This window comes from Lathyrus oleraceus, chromosome 7 (genome assembly GCF_024323335.1).
Source record: "Lathyrus oleraceus cultivar Zhongwan6 chromosome 7, CAAS_Psat_ZW6_1.0, whole genome shotgun sequence".
In the NCBI taxonomy this organism is placed as follows: domain Eukaryota; kingdom Viridiplantae; phylum Streptophyta; class Magnoliopsida; order Fabales; family Fabaceae; genus Lathyrus; species Lathyrus oleraceus.
The window spans coordinates 362351731-362370153 of record NC_066585.1 but is presented as its reverse complement, the minus strand read 5'-3'; the positions used below and the strand labels follow the sequence as shown (position 1 = coordinate 362370153).

At 39.1% G+C, this 18423-nt stretch overlaps 1 protein-coding gene across 1 annotated transcript; it reads right to left on the bottom strand.

Annotated features, from left to right (window-relative positions):
- Positions 1–1204: 1204 nt before the first annotated feature.
- On the bottom strand, positions 1205–6194 carry LOC127107719 (protein OBERON 4). Its single transcript, XM_051045041.1, has 2 exons — positions 2777–6194; positions 1205–2124 (listed from the first exon to the last, which is right to left on the bottom strand). Exons 1-2 carry the CDS (start codon positions 5814–5816, stop codon positions 1568–1570), a joined length of 3597 nt encoding a protein of 1198 aa, XP_050900998.1. The 5' UTR covers positions 5817–6194; the 3' UTR covers positions 1205–1567.
- Positions 6195–18423: the final 12229 nt, after the last annotated feature.

Below are 18423 nucleotides of genomic sequence, written 5' to 3'. Positions count from 1 at the left end.
AAGGAGAAGAGTCTGACGCGACTCTTATCCTCCAAAATGTTCTGAAGATGAATCTCCGAAATATTTTAACGTTACCTTACATTTGGATGTGTCCGAAGATATATCTCCGAAAACAGAGACCATTTGTAAAAATTACATGGTGCAATAAAAATAATTTGAATGCCGTAAGAAATTATCTTTTCATATTTTTATAGGATTTGAAAAAAGTAACGAGGGTGCAATGTACAACCCAATGTACAACCCAATATCAAGTGAGATAATAGACTCAAAAATCAGAAATTAAGAATATGGTTTAGATTTCAAAATGTTTCGTATACTTAGTCAAAAATAACAGCATATACTTCACCTGAGCTTGTGTTTAGATTTGTATGTTTAGTCCAATCCAAATTAGTAATGGATGTGATCTAATACAATACAATTTTATTTTTTAAAAAAATATGAGTAAAATTAACTGTAACTTATCATAAGATTAATTTTATACTTATGTCTGATCTTTTCGAAAATCAAATTTATTACCGGAACTAATTTAACCCCTTCAACAAACCACGACGCAACACCCTCCACTACCAACCTCACCCACCACTACCAACGGCTACTTTGCTAACCACTACCTCCACCATCATCAAAACTATTTTTCAACAAATTTGTACCAATATAGTTGTGGAACTGGATATGCTGGTCGTGGACCCTTAAAATTGCAGTTGCAGAGAAATTGTTTCATTAAGCCTATGGGTTGCCCAGTCTAATAGGTTATCCGTTCTAATTTGAAAATTCTACATTTCTTATCACATTATTTACGATCACCAGCACAAAAAATCCTTAGTTTTTTCAGTCATCTAAAACATTGGCTTCCCCTAATTGTCTCCCCTCACTATATTGTAAAGGGGAGAATTCAACTTAATACATTCTCATAGCAATGATTAATTGGGAGAGTGAAAGCATTTTTTTGCAATTTTTATATCTCCTATAACAAACAGTAGCTTCAAAAGGGAATGCAAATCCTCGTCATCGATGTCAGAATGGCAAATATAACACCACCAACATGACATGTAGAAGAGTTTTGAAAAATAGCTAGGAGACTTCAGAATTATGATTGAACTTACATGTCTGAAATATTTAAACCAAACCAACAGGAAGTAATGAAAAAGGTGCTGCTGGATCAGACTTGCACAGACAATAAATCATGTGACCTAAATGCAACAAGTTCAAAGCACAATATCCCCCAAGGTTTCTAATTTATAATTCTCCTACACTGACAGTTAGTACAACAAGCCTGTACAGCAAATCCAGCCACATGCTGTCCATTTTTTGTCTGTTCAAATAATAAATTGTTTTAAGCTAATTCCACAATTGAGATTGTTTTATAAGACTGATAACTACTGTGATGGAATCTACAGATTTGGTTAGCAGCTTATAAGCAAAAGAACTACCACAACAAGTAAATACAACTATCGATCAGGAACTATAGTAGCTCACAACAATAGGGCAGAGCACTAGAACCGACAAATTTCAGGATGAGCCATAATACATTTACCTGAAAGAACTATCCTAAATATGTTTGATCTGGTCACATGGCAAGGTTCATTTTAGTAGCTTCCATTTTGGATAACAGATCTTTAATCTCTGACTCCATTCTCCTTTTCATGTTCAAATACTCCTGATGTGCCCTCTCCAATGCTTGGAGTTCTTCTATCTTTTGTTTACGCAATTCATCTGTCTCTGAGAATCTTAATTTGGCAAGTCGACTGGTATACTCTTCTTCAATTTTCTCACTCTTTGCAAGGGCAATGCGTTTCAACCCTTCGGCTTCTCTCCTTGCATCATCAGCACGAGATTGAAACATTTTAGCCTCTGCATGTTTGATTTTTACTATACTTTCCAATTCATCAAAACCAAAGTCCTTTTGAACACTACTCATCGGCAACTCTTGCACCAGTGTCCTTTTATCATTCTGGTCAAATCTTGGAAGCATGTTTGGAGGTCTTTCTAATAGTGGTGGCTTTTCTGAATAAATAGATTTCAGCCAAGCCGCTTCCTGGCTGGGCCCAGCTACCCCATTGTTTTCTTTGACTTGTTCCTTCCCAGAAAAGTTTGTTGTCATGGTTAATTTGGAAGAATCACAATCTGCAATTAACCATAATGCATGTCACATGGTTATCAAATTAACATTCAAATCGTGAACAAGATATTTGTATCAACTGAGTTCAGTTAAGTATCGAATCATATCAATTGAGACACGATTTGCATGAACTGTAAGATACTAATAACCATGCATGTAAAATATATGCAATATAGCCTTCACAAACACCATCATCACTAGCTATAAACAACATGAATACATGATATATTTGTCAAGGAGTTGTTGACATGGTTCGATACATCTCGAAAATACCAGGTCTAACATTATGATTTCTGGAAGCAAAAAGAAAGACTCAATTAAACCTGACAACCACAATATTTCCATGTCATTCAGACAAGTAAGAACAGGTCTGGAATAATAATAATCATCCAATAGGATGAAAAGGTATTCTTAGAATGACTTCTTTAAATTTTTACTATTAAAGAAATTAAAGTACAGGTCTATAAACCTTGACCTTGCAGACATAAAAACTGACATGCAAATGTGTAAAGTTCAATATGTCAATATATTTGATTGCGGCAAGTTTACAGATAACAATGCTTAATAATGCAAACATTTCATACTAGAATATTAGGCTAAAAGCATTCAGATAATAAAGTTAAGAGGGTGATACCATTAAAGACATTTGTTACTTACCAGAAAGGAAAGACATGATGTGTCTCAGAACCTCAGGAAGGTTAGACTTAGTCAGCCTCGGCAGCATTTGATCTGCAATCTCGTGCAACTGACTCCCTCTTATATCCTTGCTTGCAGAAAAGATCCTTTTCACATATTCAAGCTCCTTGCGAAGAGATTCGGCTGACCACTCTTTTGCAAAACTTTGAAACACCTCTTTGACAAAGCCAAACATCTCAGAAGGGTGATCACAAGCAATGCAGTGAAACTGCATCTCAGTCGTCCCTTTAATTCCAGTAGTATGCCCATTTCTGATATAAGATTCTCGTAATCCACAATCAGTGTGACACCAGTGTAGACAAACATCACACCCAACCCAGCTACATGTGTTTGATGCATTGTCAAACTTAGAACACACAAGACACATACATTCCCTGCAAAAACCATTCTTCTGGACACAAACCTTGCAATCACATTCATCAACAGGCAACTGACTTCGACATGTAACATTCCTACACTTCAAGCTTAGAAACACTTGAGCTAAATCAGAAGATGAAATGTTATTATCATCTAGGTGGAGATAATGCGTTAAACCAGTTTTTAAAGCAACCAAAATTTCCAGTTGCACTCGATGACACTTCACTAGAACATCCAAGGTTATATCAGACCTGTTCATCAAAACTTTTTGAAAAGCGAGTATTTGTCCATGGTTATCTGAATTGAGCATGAGTTCTCGAATACCCTCTTTCAGACGCGTTATGTACTGTGCATTCATTTCATGAAACTTCCGGGACATCGGGAGCACGGGCTCAGAAACTATTCTTGCAATGATTGTCTTAACAAAATCAAGTCCACCCATCAGAAATTGTTCTTGTCCCTTCTGACTAGTAGTTCGATGTAGACTACCACTGCTTCTTTCCTTAACCTCCCTTTTTTTCTCAAAACTATAATTTGATCCATTGTCATGAGACCCAACACTCTGTGTAGGAGATCGAACATCATCGTGCCGTCTTGACTGTCCTGAAAGCTGCTTATGAAAACTCAACTGCCTTTCAAGCCCACTGCCCATTTTTGAGCTTCCTTCTAGAGCCCTAGAATGTTGACCTTTCAAAGTTTGAGTATCTAAAATGCCCCATGATGCTTGAGGCTGGTAGAGAGAGCCATTCCCATTAATCGAAGTTCTCTGACCAGAGGGAATTTCTTTCGGCTTGGGATCACCCTGAGATAGGGCTTGCCAATCAAATCCCTGGAACAAGGGGCGACTGCCAACTGATTTGCCAACAGATTGTTCATAGTCCACTGAATTTCTCGTAAGTGAGCAACTTGGATTGTGATATAGTGATTGGGAACCTGAAAATGACATTGATGCGGTAAAACCATCAGAGTTAGTACAAAATGTATTACTTAGAGACTGAACACTCCGTGCTTGACTTGGAGATCCAGGGGCTTGTGTTGTTGTCTCCTGAGCTCCTATTGGTAACAGAACATTTGGCAAGCTAAGGGTAAGATCAAGCTGCCCCAATGCAAGACTGTCATCATTCTCCTCTTTTAGAACCGAGCGATTAGACTTCTCTACTTTTCTCACAGGAGATCTAGAGAAAAGTTCAAACCCTCTAGTGCTCGGACCTTCCATGGCATCTACAGGACATTTTGCGAGATCTTTCGACCCTCTATCAACCCACAAACTATCTTCTGAAGAATGAGCAACATCAGGTGTGACCGAGACGCTTTTTCCTTTATCCTTGGCATTGTTGGTCACACTCTCCAACATTGTTTCTCTCTTCACTTCGGCAACTGCATTCACTGTTGAGCCTTCAGCATTTGACTCAGATTTGTCACCACTATGTACACCCTTGTCCGCCTCATGTTCCTCTTCATTAAGCAATGCCTTCTCCTTATTTGTTTTCTTCTCTGTTTCTTCCTTGGGAGTATCATCACCATTTAAATTCGCATCCTTCTTATCATTATCCTTATCAACAGTTCCAATCACAGTCTCAGTAAAAGGTGTTTCCTTAATTGAAACATCTTGAGTCTTAGGCAATTCATGAACTTCATTTTCTGCATCTTTTACCTCAGAATCAACATCCTCCATAGTGTTTGCCTCTTTCTCACTCGACAACATCTGTTTTTCTTCCATAACAACATCTGCATCAGTCAAACAGCCTTCATTCTGCTTATGAACTTGTTTGTCCTCAGAGGTTTGCTGGATTTCACTTCCAGCTGCAGCATCTTTAGAAGCCGGTTCGGGTTCGAATTTAGGGAGTGGTTCAGGTTCAAGCTCGCCCTCTTCCATTTCACTACCACTTCCACTCTGGACCTGTTGTGATAACTCTTCAGTTTTCTTCACTTCAACACTAACACTCTTGGACTGTGTACTCTCCGAATCCTTAGACCCAGAAGGTGACTTTGACACTGACTTAGCATCTCTAAACACCCTTGGAGAAGAAGATCTCTTCTTCGATTGTTCACTCTCAGAATCCTTCGACCAACTAGGTGATTTCACCTCCTTCGGAAAACACCCCTTAGGTGACCGCACTACTCTCTCTTCAACTCTACTATTACTCCCTCTACCACTCTCATCAAAATCCTTCAACCCTCTTCTCCACGAAGATACACTCCCCTCCCTTCTCGACCGATCCCGCTCCGAACGAAACCCCTTCGGAAACTCCCTCCTCGGTCCACTGAAACTCTCCGACCTATGAATCGAATTCCTATCTCCACTTCCACCTCCACCAACACCACCGCTGTAACCACCACCATCCCGGCTATACCGATCAAAACCCTTCCTCCGATCAAAACCATCAAAATCATGGTCAGATCGTTTCCGAACCAATCTCGGACCCTCCCGATCTTCCTCCACAGTCCGATCCCTTTCGTAGCGTGACGAAGAGGACGAGATTAAACCCTTGCGAACATTCTCTTGTTTGTAATAAAAGCTTCTCTGGCCAGTAGAAGAAAACGAACGGTTCAGATTCGAATCCTTAAAACCATTCTTATCACCGTTCTTATCACCAGCGTTATTGTACGAGTGAAGATCTTCACTTGACCTCAATCTCTTCATAATTACGAATCGAAATTAAAACGACAATAAATCACCCAAAACGCAGAGCCAGATAAAGTCACAAAGCTATCAATTCATGGAAATGGCGGCTAGGGTTTCTCAAATTTCTCAAACCCTAGTTTTAAGCGGCGAGTTATCGGGGGAGAGAGAGAGAGAGATGGTTGTTGAAAATTTCCCGGCGAGTTGTGGCGGTGATAAGTATTAAGAGAGAAAATGAAAAAAAGGAAAGAAAATGAAAATAAAAATAAAAAAAGTAGAGAAGGATTTATGATATTCTTGCAGTCAACGGAGTTTAACTAGTGAAGAGAGAGAAAGAGTTAGACTTTAATACGCAAAGTGCGTAGAACGCACAGAGTGACTGAGGGTGCGCATTGTGCGTTGCCGGCGCATTTTAGTTGAATTTAAAAATATAAAACACGCTTGACTTGTGTGTGTAGTTTTAGTACTGTGTAGTACTGTGTAATAACAGGTTTAGTTGGGTTTATGGTGAATTGAATTGTGTGAGTGTGAAGTGGAGATGTAAATTTTGTGCGTTTGGTGAACCACTTAGATGCTGACACGTTTCGTGCATGAAGCTTTTATGTTATGTTTGTTTGATTTCTTCGTCAGCGATTTCTTTTTCTTTTTCTGGAAAATAGTTTAATAAAGAAGTGTTGGGTAGAACCAGCCAGGTGGTTCGTTTTGCCATATTTAATTATGGGAGTAATAATAAAAGGAGTTGGTGTATCCGGGTGTGCTTGCTACGCTATGCTCTAATGTTTATTGACAGAAACGTTCTTTAAATAATTTGTTTATTTGACAAAAAAAAAGATATTTTTATTTTTTAATTAGGATTTGAGATCCAGAAGAATGTTTTTTTCTAAATTTCAGATTTGAATTTTGTTGAAGTCCTTAATTTCAGTGTTGAGTCTATTTTAATTTGATTTTTAAAAAGAAAATATTTGCATTCTTTTTAATTTAAATATTTTATTGAATTTATGATAAAAATTGAACATACATGTTTCGGACATGAATCAAAATTGATGATTATAAAGATGTAAAGTTAACTAAAGTAGCAATGAATGTTTTTACGGTGGAGAAAGGCGGACATGTGAGATTTGCGCTATAACTTCAAAGTCAGTGAGATGTGGGAAAATGGTGATGTGACTTATGTTGAAAATATGTTTTTGATTATTGTGTGATAGTCTTTATATGCGGAGGCAGATAGAATTGACTCATGTTCTCCGTGTGAGACATAGGGGACGTTTGAATTAATATAATGTGGATAATCATCGAATATAAAGATTGAATGTTTGCATCTGATCTTTAGCAACCCAATAAATGCTTCTTGGATTGGACTCTTCTATTAGTTTTCTCTGTATTTGAACCTATGGTCGTCCCGAAACAATTGTCCCCAAGGTTTCGCCATTGCGAAGCAATGTGAATACTTGAGATTATTGGGTCGACCTTGTCCTCTATTGTGGTCTTCTTGATACATTATTGGTTTATTAAAAGTTGAAAAGAGTCGTGAGTGGAAGCAAATGACTTTGAGAGCATGTGCATTAGATGTTTGATATCTTCACTGAAATGTTTCGTAAGATTGCATTTACACGTAGCATTAGGTCCATATGATAGGGCATGACAATGACATTAAAGATGCTCAAGTCTCGTTGTGATTTCGAGGTAAATCCATTTATTGGTTTTGTCAACCTACCTTTTGTTTGTTTCGGATCGTAGATCTGCCCCATTGTTTCCATTATACAAAGGTTGTTTCTCCGTTCATGTTACATTTTTGCTTCTCTGTCCAAAAATGATCACTTTTTCTGTCAATTCTGACTTTCCTTCCCAAAGCTTCGATGACACATTGTCTTGTCAAATTGTTTTCGCTTCCTGATTCTACAACCCACTATGGGCTCTCGCATTTCTTGGTGGTCTCCTCATTATTGCATTAATTTCACCTCTATAGTTTTTAAAATACTTCTTTTATCCTTCTTTGTTTATTGTAATTGCTTGTGTTATTTCCTCTTAGAAATGTCAAACTTAGGATATGAGTGTGAAAAATTCATAGTGAAATTCTAGTTATTAGACTTTCGATGTCACACAGGTTGTTATGACATCCAATTATGCACAGACAAGAATTATGCAGAACTTAAGAGTAAGTGCAGTAAATAACACAAGTAATTGTTTACCCAGTTCAGTCCAACATGACCTACATCTGGGGGCTACCAAGCCAGGGAGGAAATCCACTATCAGTAGTATTAATTCAAAGCTAAACTCACCCGTTTACAACTCTTCACTTAATCCCTACCCAATGCAATTTCAATCTTACTCTAAGATCAGAGTTCCTACTCACTCCCCCTCAATCACCTCATTGATTATTACCTTTAATCAATATTAAAGACACTTTTGAAGTCACACTTCAAACAACTCTTGATTGTGCTTAACAGCTTTAATCAAGATACACAGCACTCACGCTTAAAAGCTTTGAGCGACACAACACTTACAACTCAATGAACACCCTATGCCAATGCAATCATCTACGTGATAATGGCTTGGCTTACAAGATATGTCTAATACAAGACTCACAAAAATACAGCAGTGAAGTATGATGGACACACTAAATCTTCACGCCTTAAAATCCCCAGTTCTGAATGAAGGAACGACTTCCTTTTATATTGCAGTACTTGGGTCTTTGCACTTGTATTCTCCTGAATTTAAGGTCACGCGAGTTCCCCTAAATTCCACATCTAGGTTACTAACAAATAGGCTATTTGTTAGGTTCATTAAATGTAGCTTGGTTGTTGTTTTCCTGGATTTTCTCTCAGCTGTTGAATCCCTGAAGAATAGCCTGAGAAAAAGCTGAAACAGAAAACTAAACAACCTACAATATAGCATATGCTGTCAGGAATGAATGTCACAACATTCAGCTTGACATCAAGGACCATATGCTAAGTCTGTTTGTTTCTGAAAACAGACTGTACATAATTTGCTGAACTGTACAGGACCAACCTGTCCATTCTACAGTAGCAGCTTACAACAATAAGTGTCAAAGCATCCAATTTGACATTTACATATTTAGCCTTAAGTCAGTTCTGTTTTACTCTTGAAGAACAGACTAAGAAACATACTGAAGTGTAGCAGAACTCCACTCTGTTTATTGTTCAGTATATGCTGTCAATGATGAATGTCATAACATCCAGTTTGATATTCAGACAGTAGGCCTTATGCCAGGTCTGGTATTTCCTTGATAACCAGACTGGAAATGAATACTGAGCTCTAACAGAACACCAACTGTTCTATTCCTCAGTATCTGCTGACAGGGATGAATGTCACCACATCCAATTTGGCATTCAATAAATCCTGTATTAGCTAATCCTGCAGTAAACTACTCAAGTATGTCATGACATTAGTCAAGACATCAGAGTACAGTTAGATATTCTAACCTACAATGCAGTCACACCTTCACACCATGTCATGACATCAGTCAAGACATTAGAATCCAGCTAGTGTTTTACCATACAATGCAACCAATTAAACACCTACAAACTCCCCCTTTGGCAAACTTTTGGCTAAAACACTTTGATCCCCATAACAGAGTTCATAGTAGCGGAAATCACACATCTAGCATGAAATAAACCTAGCTAATACACTCAGAGTGGCAGCACACTTACACATATGGAAGTTAAATAAAAACTTCATATAACAGCACACATACAGAAGTTAAATAAAAACTTCATCACACATCAGCTGCAGGGGAGGGGATGTTAAATCTGTCATGAATATCTGTTTTAACACAATAACACAATAACCTGTTGTCCTGGGGTATCACCTGTTACTCCCCCTTTTTGTCAAAAATGTTGCCAAAGCAACACTTTAAATTACAAGCCAACAACATAAACAGAATTACAAAAGAAATGACAGAATCCCAGAAAAAGGTTTATTCCTCAGCCTCATCATCAGCCTCTTCATCAGACCTGGCCTCCTCCTCATCCTCAGAACTTTGCCTAGCAGCTCCATCTGTATCCTCAGCAGACGCCTCCAATTGAGAGATCAGCTTTTCCAACGCGTGCTTCCTAGCCTCCAGCTCTTTGCAAGTCTCTCTGAGCACAGCAATGACATCAACTTTTTATGGGTGGTTGCCAACATTGGATGTTTCTCCAGATGTCATGACAATGTCAGGAACATGCTTACCCATGAACAGTTTGTAACTGAAGGCCAGTGGACTCTCTCTTCTTTGCACAAAGTCATTGTCTGTCAAGATGTTTGGGAATTGGTTCAACACAATGCCACAAATGAGAGACGGAAAGGCTATAGGTCCCTTCACACTGAAACTTCCAGCATGTTTCATGGTCTGATCAAAGATGTATGTACCATAGTCCACCTTTGCCTTGGTACCAACAGCATAGATGAACTTTCCTAACATCACAGACACAATTGACTTGTGATTAGTAGGGACCCAGTTTGCAGCTCCAACTTTGTGTAACATGGCATATTTCACACTGAGTTGGCTGGCCACCAGCTTCCCTTTAAGAGGCCACTTCCGGACTTGATGTGCAGTGATGACTTGACAGATTCTGTTGTCAGTCACTTCAAGCTCTGGGTGCACTTCATCTGCTCTTCCCAAATACAGATTGATTACTGAGGGGGAAAAAGTCACACACTTGCCACGCACATAGACCTTTCTAAATTCTCTGGACTTCCCATCTGCACACTCCTCTGACAGATTGACAATGAACTCCTTCACCAAGGTCTCATAGCACTTTGGGAGTTGAGTCATAGTTCTCATTAGCCCTGCCTCTTTAATCAGGTCCACAATCTCCTTACACTCCAAGGCATTCTGAGCCAGTTCCCTCTCCAAGGCCAATCTTTTGTGGTAGACATACTTCCACCTGTTCACACTAGAGGCAAAGTGGAAGGACACATTGTCAATGGGTACCTCTGGAACACTAGCAGCCAACTTGCTAGAGGTTGGCTTCTTCTTGGACAGGGATGTTGTGACATCACATGGAACATCCGAATCAGACTCCACCACAACCGCCTTGGTCTTCATTTTCTTGGGCACCTCTTTGCTCCAAGATTTAGCAGGTCCATGTCCTTTTCTTTTGCGTGCACTCTCTGTCACTGTTTGCTTGGGAGAGGTTGTCTCATCGACCTCCTTGGTTGGGGACCTCTGCACCACAGTCTTTTTCTCTCTCCTAGTCCTAACCCTCTTGGCTATGATAGGGATAACTGAGGCCAATAGTTCATTATCAGAGAACTCTTCCAGGTTAACTGTGTCAGCTCTAGGGTTGTCATCAACATCTTGAGTGACACTGACCTTCTCACCTCTCACCTTGTTTACAGGTTTATCATTCTTAGGACCCTCTTCAGGTAGTCCAGACACATTCTCTCTTAACACAACTGCGGTTTCTCGACATGCAACATCATCGGGTATGATAGTGTTCAAGGGAACGGAAACCCCAGGAACATTCTGATCACCGGACAGAATCTTAGTGACAATAGAAGCAATGGCATTATGCACATACCTCGATCCTTCCTTGGAAGGGTTGTCCAGAGCGATAGCTGAGGAGATTCTGGAGACCGTTTCTTTTGGTCTTCTTGCATGGGAAGACATTGCAGCGTTGACACCAACCTCCTCCCGGTTAGGGTTGCACGACTCCGTGCTGTGGGAATCGGACAAGGCAGTGTAGGAGGTGGTATCGGATTGGTGTGCCATGCTGAATATCTCAGAGGAGAGTTGAACCGTTTCTTTGGAAGAAGGTTTGCACGAATGAGAGTTGAAGCGACGGAATGTGAAACGCTTGATGCAAGAGTAAGGTCTATTAGTTTTTGACCACTCAGAGCACACTATTTGTTGTTTAATAATTTGACTTACTAAACAGTAGCTAAATAACTTCATTAGTTGCTATAAATTATCAGACGTACACATTCCCTCTTTGCCCTTACTATTGTCAAACTGAGTAACGTACAATGTCATGACATTCCGGGTGACATTGTACTCAGTCTGCATCAGGTTCCTCCATACTAGGGCTGACCACCTGCTACCAGACGCTAGGTATTTAGTTTCTGCAGACGAAAATAATACACACATCTGTTTATCCCTTGCTGTCATATCATTTGTATGATGATCAATAGGTGCCAATGACTCATAACTTTCAATCAGACATTTTCCACAGTCTGTCCTTTTATCTAAAGACAGATATGGGACTCCTCTCATAGTTCCCTTGGAAATGCTCTTCTTCATTCCTTTTACATGAAGTTGATCAAGTCTTCCATGTCCCAGCTTCCCTTCCTGATCTCCCTTGGCTAAGGGGCACTTGGGGAAGTAGAGTGAGTCTTTAGATTTCCATAGATAGCAGTCATCTTTGGATCTGTCTCCTCTCATCACTTCCTGATTACATCCATTCACCACCACACATCCTCCCTTAGTAAATTCCACCTTGCATCCTTGGTCACATAGCTGGCTTATGCTTATGAGGTTTACAGTCAGTCCTTTTACTAACAGTACATCACTCAGTTTTGGAGCTTCAGGACAGTCTAGCTTACCAACACCCTTGACTTCTCCTTTAGTTCCATCACCAAATGTCACAAACTTGGTGGTAGGAGGTTGTAGATTCACCACTAGGTTGCTCATCCCAGTCATATGCCTTGAGCAGCCACTATCAAGGTACCAGTCTTGTCTGATAGGTGCCTTTGGAGATGTGTGAGCAAGGTTAGCAACACATTGTTGATTCTCAGGAGAGGGATGAAGCTTAGATGCCTACTGCTTAGGATTGACCTGAGTTGTCTGCTTAGCCGCCCATGTTTGTTTCTTAATGGGGACATTATGCTTAGACACCTTCTTCTTAGGCCTACCTTGCGAGGTCTGGTTTGGGTAACCATGCAGCCTATAGCAGAAGGGTTTTATGTGACCGAATCTACCACAGTAATGACATCTCCATCTCTGAAATTTCTTCTTCTGATGTTTGCTCATTCTGGTTCTCTGATGTTGAGACATTGGATGTGACTTCTGCTTGAATTTCTGAACTCCAGCCTTAGACTTTTTGAGTTCAGGTGAAGAGTTCTTAGTGAATCCTAAACCAGATATGGTTTCTGACTTCTGTCCCACTTTTAGAATCTCTTCCAAGGTGTCAGATCCTTTACTCAACATTCTGATGGATTTGGTCATTTGGTCTAGCTTCAAAATTAGCAAGGAAATCTCACCATTCAGACCCTCTATGACTTTCAGCTGCTCCTGTTTCTCAGATTCTAGCTCTTTGATGAGTTTCTTCTGCTTTTCTCCTTGGATACATACTTCTGCACTTTTAACACATAGTTCTTTATATGAGGCAGCAAGTTCATCCAAGTTGAGCTCATCTCCGCTTGAGTCATCCTCTGAACCACAGACACTGGTCAGAGCTGTGACATGTTTAGCAAATTCTCCTTCAGATTCACTCTCAGTGTCTTCCTCTGACCAGGTGGCAGATAGCCCTTTCCTTTGCATCTTGAGAAAGGTAGGGCATTCAGCTTTAATATCACCATATCCTTCACATCCATGGCACTGGATTCCCTTGCCTTGGTTGAACTTTTCTTCAGAAGTTGATCTTTTCCTTATGTCAGACGGGATGTTCTTGACATTAGGTCTACCCTGTTGATCAACCTTCTTTATGAACTTGTTGAACTGTCTTCCAAGCATGGCTATGGCTTCAGAGATGCTTCCATTTCCTCCACTGTTTCCTTCTTCTGACTTCTCTTCAGTGTTAGATACAAATTTTATGCTTTTGTTCTTTCTGTCAGCATCCTCACATAAGCCCATTTCAAAGGTTTGGAGGGAACCAATGAGCTCATCTACCTTCATCTTGCAGATATCTTGAGCCTCTTCTATGGTTGTGACCTTCATAGCAAACCTCTTAGGCAAGGACCTGAGAATCTTTCTTACAAGTTTCTCTTCAGCCATTTTCTCACCTAATCCACCGGAGGTGTTTGCAATTTCAAGAATATTCATGTGAAAGTCATGAATAGTCTCATCCTCTTTCATCCTCAGATTTTCAAACTTGGTGGTCAGTATCTGAAGTTTGGACATCTTTACCTTGGAAGTACCTTCATGAGTTACCTTGAGGGTATCCCAAACTTCCTTAGCTAGCTCACAGTGGTGTACCAGCCTGAAGGTGTTCTTACTGATTCCATTGAACAATGCATTCAAGGCCTTAGAATTTCCAAGGGCTAATGCCTCTTGTTCCTTGTCCCACTCTTCTTCAGGAATTTGCACACTGACTCCATCTTCACCTGTCTTCGTTGGATGTTCCCATCCTTTGTTGATAGCTCTCCATACTTTGCTATCTAGAGACCTTAAGAAGGCTATCATACGAGGCTTCCAGTCATCATAGTTAGAGCCATCCAACATGGGTGGTCTATTTGAGTGTCCTATATCCTTGTCCATGGTACTAGAAAGTAACTTCCCTAGATCTCACCCAGAAATTAACAGGCAGGGTGCCTGCTCTGATGCCAATTGAAATTCTAGTTATCATACTTTCGATGTCACACAGGTTGTTATGACATCCAATTCTGCACAGACAAGAATTATGCAGAACTTAAGAGTAAGTGCAGTAAATAACGCAAGTAATTGTTTACCCAGTTCAGTCCAACATGACCTACATCTGGGGGCTACCAAGCCAGGGAGGAAATCCACTATCAATAGTATTAATTCAAAGCTAAACTCACCCGTTTACAACTCTTCACTTAATCCCTACCCAATGCAATTTCAATCTTACTCTAAGATCAGAGTTCCTACTCACTCCCCCTCAATCACCTCAGTGATTACTACCTTTAATCAATATTAAAGACACTTTTGAAGTCACACTTCAAACAACTCTTGATTGTGCTTAACAGCTTTAATCAAGATACACAGCACTCACGCTTAAAAGCTTTGAGCGACACAACACTTACAACTCAATGAACACCCTATGCCAATGCAATCATCTACGTGATAATGGCTTGGCTTACAAGATATGTCTAATACAAGACTCACAAAAATACAGCAGTGAAGTATGATGGACACACTAAATCTTCACGCCTTAAAATCCCCAGTTCTGAATGAAGGAACGACTTCCTTTTATATTGCAGTACTTGGGCCTTTGCACTTGTATTCTCCTGAATTTAAGGTCACGCGAGTTCCCCTAAATTCCACATCTAGGTTACTAACAAATAGGCTATTTATTAGGTTCATTAAATGTAGCTTGGTTGTTGTTTTCCTGGATTTTCTCTCAGCTGTTGAATCCCTGAAGAATAGCCTGAGAAAAAGCTGAAACAGAAAACTAAACAACCTACAATATAGCATATGCTGTCAGGAATGAATGTCACAACATTCAGCTTGACATCAAGGACCATATGCTAAGTCTGTTTTTTTTTCTGAAAATAGACTGTACATAATTTGCTGAACTGTATAGGACCTACCTGTCCATTCTACAGTAGCAGCTTACAACAATAAGTGTGAACGCATCCAATTTGACATTTACACATTTAGCCTTAAGTCAGTTCTGTTTTACTCTTGAAGAACAGACTAAGAAACATACTGAAGTGTAGCAGAACTCCACTCTGTTTATTGTTCAGTATATGCTGTCAATGATGAATGTCATAACATCCAGTTTGACATTCAGACAGTAGGCCTTATGCCAGGTCTGGTATTTCCTTGATAATGATCGCGACTTTATGAGTCGAATTTGGGGTACAAACTGCAAGTGCACAGTTCTATCGCGTAGTTTTAAAAGATATCGATCCCACAGGGACTTATGAATCGATATACCGTTTTCTAAGGTTACTTCGTAAAGCTAAGGCGGGTAATACTTTGATTGTTTGGGGAAAAGTTAAAACTAAAAATAGGATCTAAATTAAATATCAACTAAACGGATATCGGTATACAGTTCGTCGTAATTAGGGAATCAATTCTTCGTTGGTTTCTTGGTTTTAAAATAAATCTTTTCAGTTGACACTATTGATTAAAAGTCTTATCTCAAACTCTCGCTCTGTTGAATAAACTATGATTTTTTATTAACGTAGCTGTCACTTATTAGTTAAATCAAAAACCGCTTTTTGAAAACAATAGAATCCGTAGAAACTCTTTTTAAGAAAACACTAATCGTTTAAACACCCTTGTCTCAAACTCTCGCTCTGTTGACTTAGGTTATATAATTAAATTCAAATGCTTAACTCCCGTCCTCACATTCAACCTTTAAAAATACTTTTTGAAAAAGATTAGAATTTAATTAACTCTAAAAATTGCTCTCGCCCTGATCTAGAATTAATGTCCAATTTACAGTGTCCAGTCAAAAACTCAAACTCTCGTTCTATTGATTTTAACTTCTTTATGTCTTTTACTTTCGTACAAAAACCTTGTTATTAAACCTGTAAATTGAGACCGTGAAAAGAGTGATTTTAATTTTAAACTTAATTAAACCAACTTAGTTTTGATTCCTTCATTCTGCTTACTCTACATACCGATACCTAAATAAATTAGTCAGACATGCTAAACAGATCTAAATAATTATCATGCATAAACAAATTCATCTCAGGCAAATAACATAAATCAACAATAAAGCAGGGCATATATAAATTCAAACAATAATTATAGAACCTGAGTAATTAATAGCAGTCTTGAACATCCACCACAGACCGGTTGGATTTGTTCTTGAATTCTTCAATCAGACAGAAAATAAAAGTGAAGGAATAAAAATCTAGGGTCTAACGTAAGGTTAGATCTAGTGAAAGGTACACAATAGTTTCCGGTGTAGAAATTAATGTGCGAAAAATTAATTAATTGCTGGAAAAGAAAATAGAAATTGCCAAGGAAAAAAAAAATAAAGACTGTAAAAATAATGCTGTAAAATATGCTTGCACTGCTGGAAGAGAAAAAGCGCGAAAAAGAGAAACGGCGAAGAAGAGAGACGTAGGGTTTGCCAAAAAAAAAACTACTATTTATATTGGTCACTTGTTGTAACTGTTTCCAAAGGTCTTCCGTGTAAAGAGTCTTCACGTTGCAAATGGTCAAGCGTAACAATAGGCCTCCACGTCTTTGTTGCGCTTCTGAAGCCAAAAATATAGGGGAATGGTGTGACGTCCGTCACACCATGTGTTACGCTCGTAACACAGGTAGACATGGCGTGACGCTCGTCACAGCTTGTGTGACGCTCGTCACAGGCGCAGCGCCTGTGCTTTTGGGCTGAGCTTTGGCTTGGTGGAATTTGCTTCTTTTCATTTCTTTTTGCACCTTCTTTTCTTCCTTTTTCACTTGTGCTTCAAATAAGCTACCTGAGATAAATAGAAAGAAAATACCGAGTAATATCGAATAAAATGAAGCAAATTGAAGTAAATAATAATATAATTTAATTAAATCGAGTCCTAGAATGTGATATTATTTCATGTTATCAGATAATCAGACTGGAAATGAATACTGAGCTTTAACAGAACACCAACTGTTCTATTCCTCAGTATCTGCTGACAGGGATGAATGTCACCACATCCAATTTGACATTCAATAAATCCTGTATTAGCTAATCCTGCAGTAAACTACTCAAGTATGTCATGACATTAGTCAAGACATCAGAGTACCGTTAGATATTCTAACCTACAATGCAGTCACACCTTCACACCATGTCATGACATCAGTCAAGACATTAGAATCCAGCTAGTGTTTTACCATACAATGCATCCAATTAAACACCTACACATAGTTATATCTAGCAGTGGTGAGATAAGTGACGCCTCATCTCGTATAGGGGTAATGGACCTAGAGGTGTTGAATGTTGTTCTTTTGGAATCTATTCATTCCCTCGCAAATCTCATAGTGATTGGTGATAGTTTTAAGTATAAGAGGTTTCGTCGAAAGTGGTCGTAACTTATGGGTCCTCCGAGTGGTGAAAATGCAATGGGCTATAAAGGAAAGTATAGGGGGTGGATTTGGTTTTGTTGGAACAAAATTGTTCATATCCCTTGGATTTTGATGATAATAAAGTACTTAAAGAACAATTGAGTATACTAACATATGTTCAAGTTTGTAGGATCATAAGCTTAAAAGTCAACTCATAATTGACCCTACTCAAAGCATTTATTGACAAGCTTGTAGTTTCATATTCTGATGGATCATAATCTGACGACTCTAATAGTGGTGTTTCATCCTCTAGAGGATAGACTCTGAATATGGTGTTTCAGCTTCTGAAGGTTCAGACTCTGATTATGGTATCTTTGCCTCTGGTGACAGCTCAGACTATGGAGACTTCAGCTTGAGGTTCTCAAATTCCGGTTCATACTCTGTCCATGTAGCATACCTATCTTGTCAATATAATACTTATGGAAAAATTCAACTAGAGTCTCTTAGTGCAAGTCTCAAGGAAAGCTTATGTGACTTGTCTAGTTTGCCCACATGTCCGGTTTATACCTAGTATGATAAAGATGCAGTGGACTATGTTATTACACTTCGATTGAAGATCTTAACAGGATTCATCTTCCAATGTCTCTCTCTTAGAGATGTTGCATTTCAAAGATCACATGTGCAAACAACTTTATAACGACTCTTTTTCTGCCTCTATAAAAGGGAGCTAAAGATTTGAAGGAAGGTTAACAACTCACAAACAACTATCAGACAACCTAACAGAAT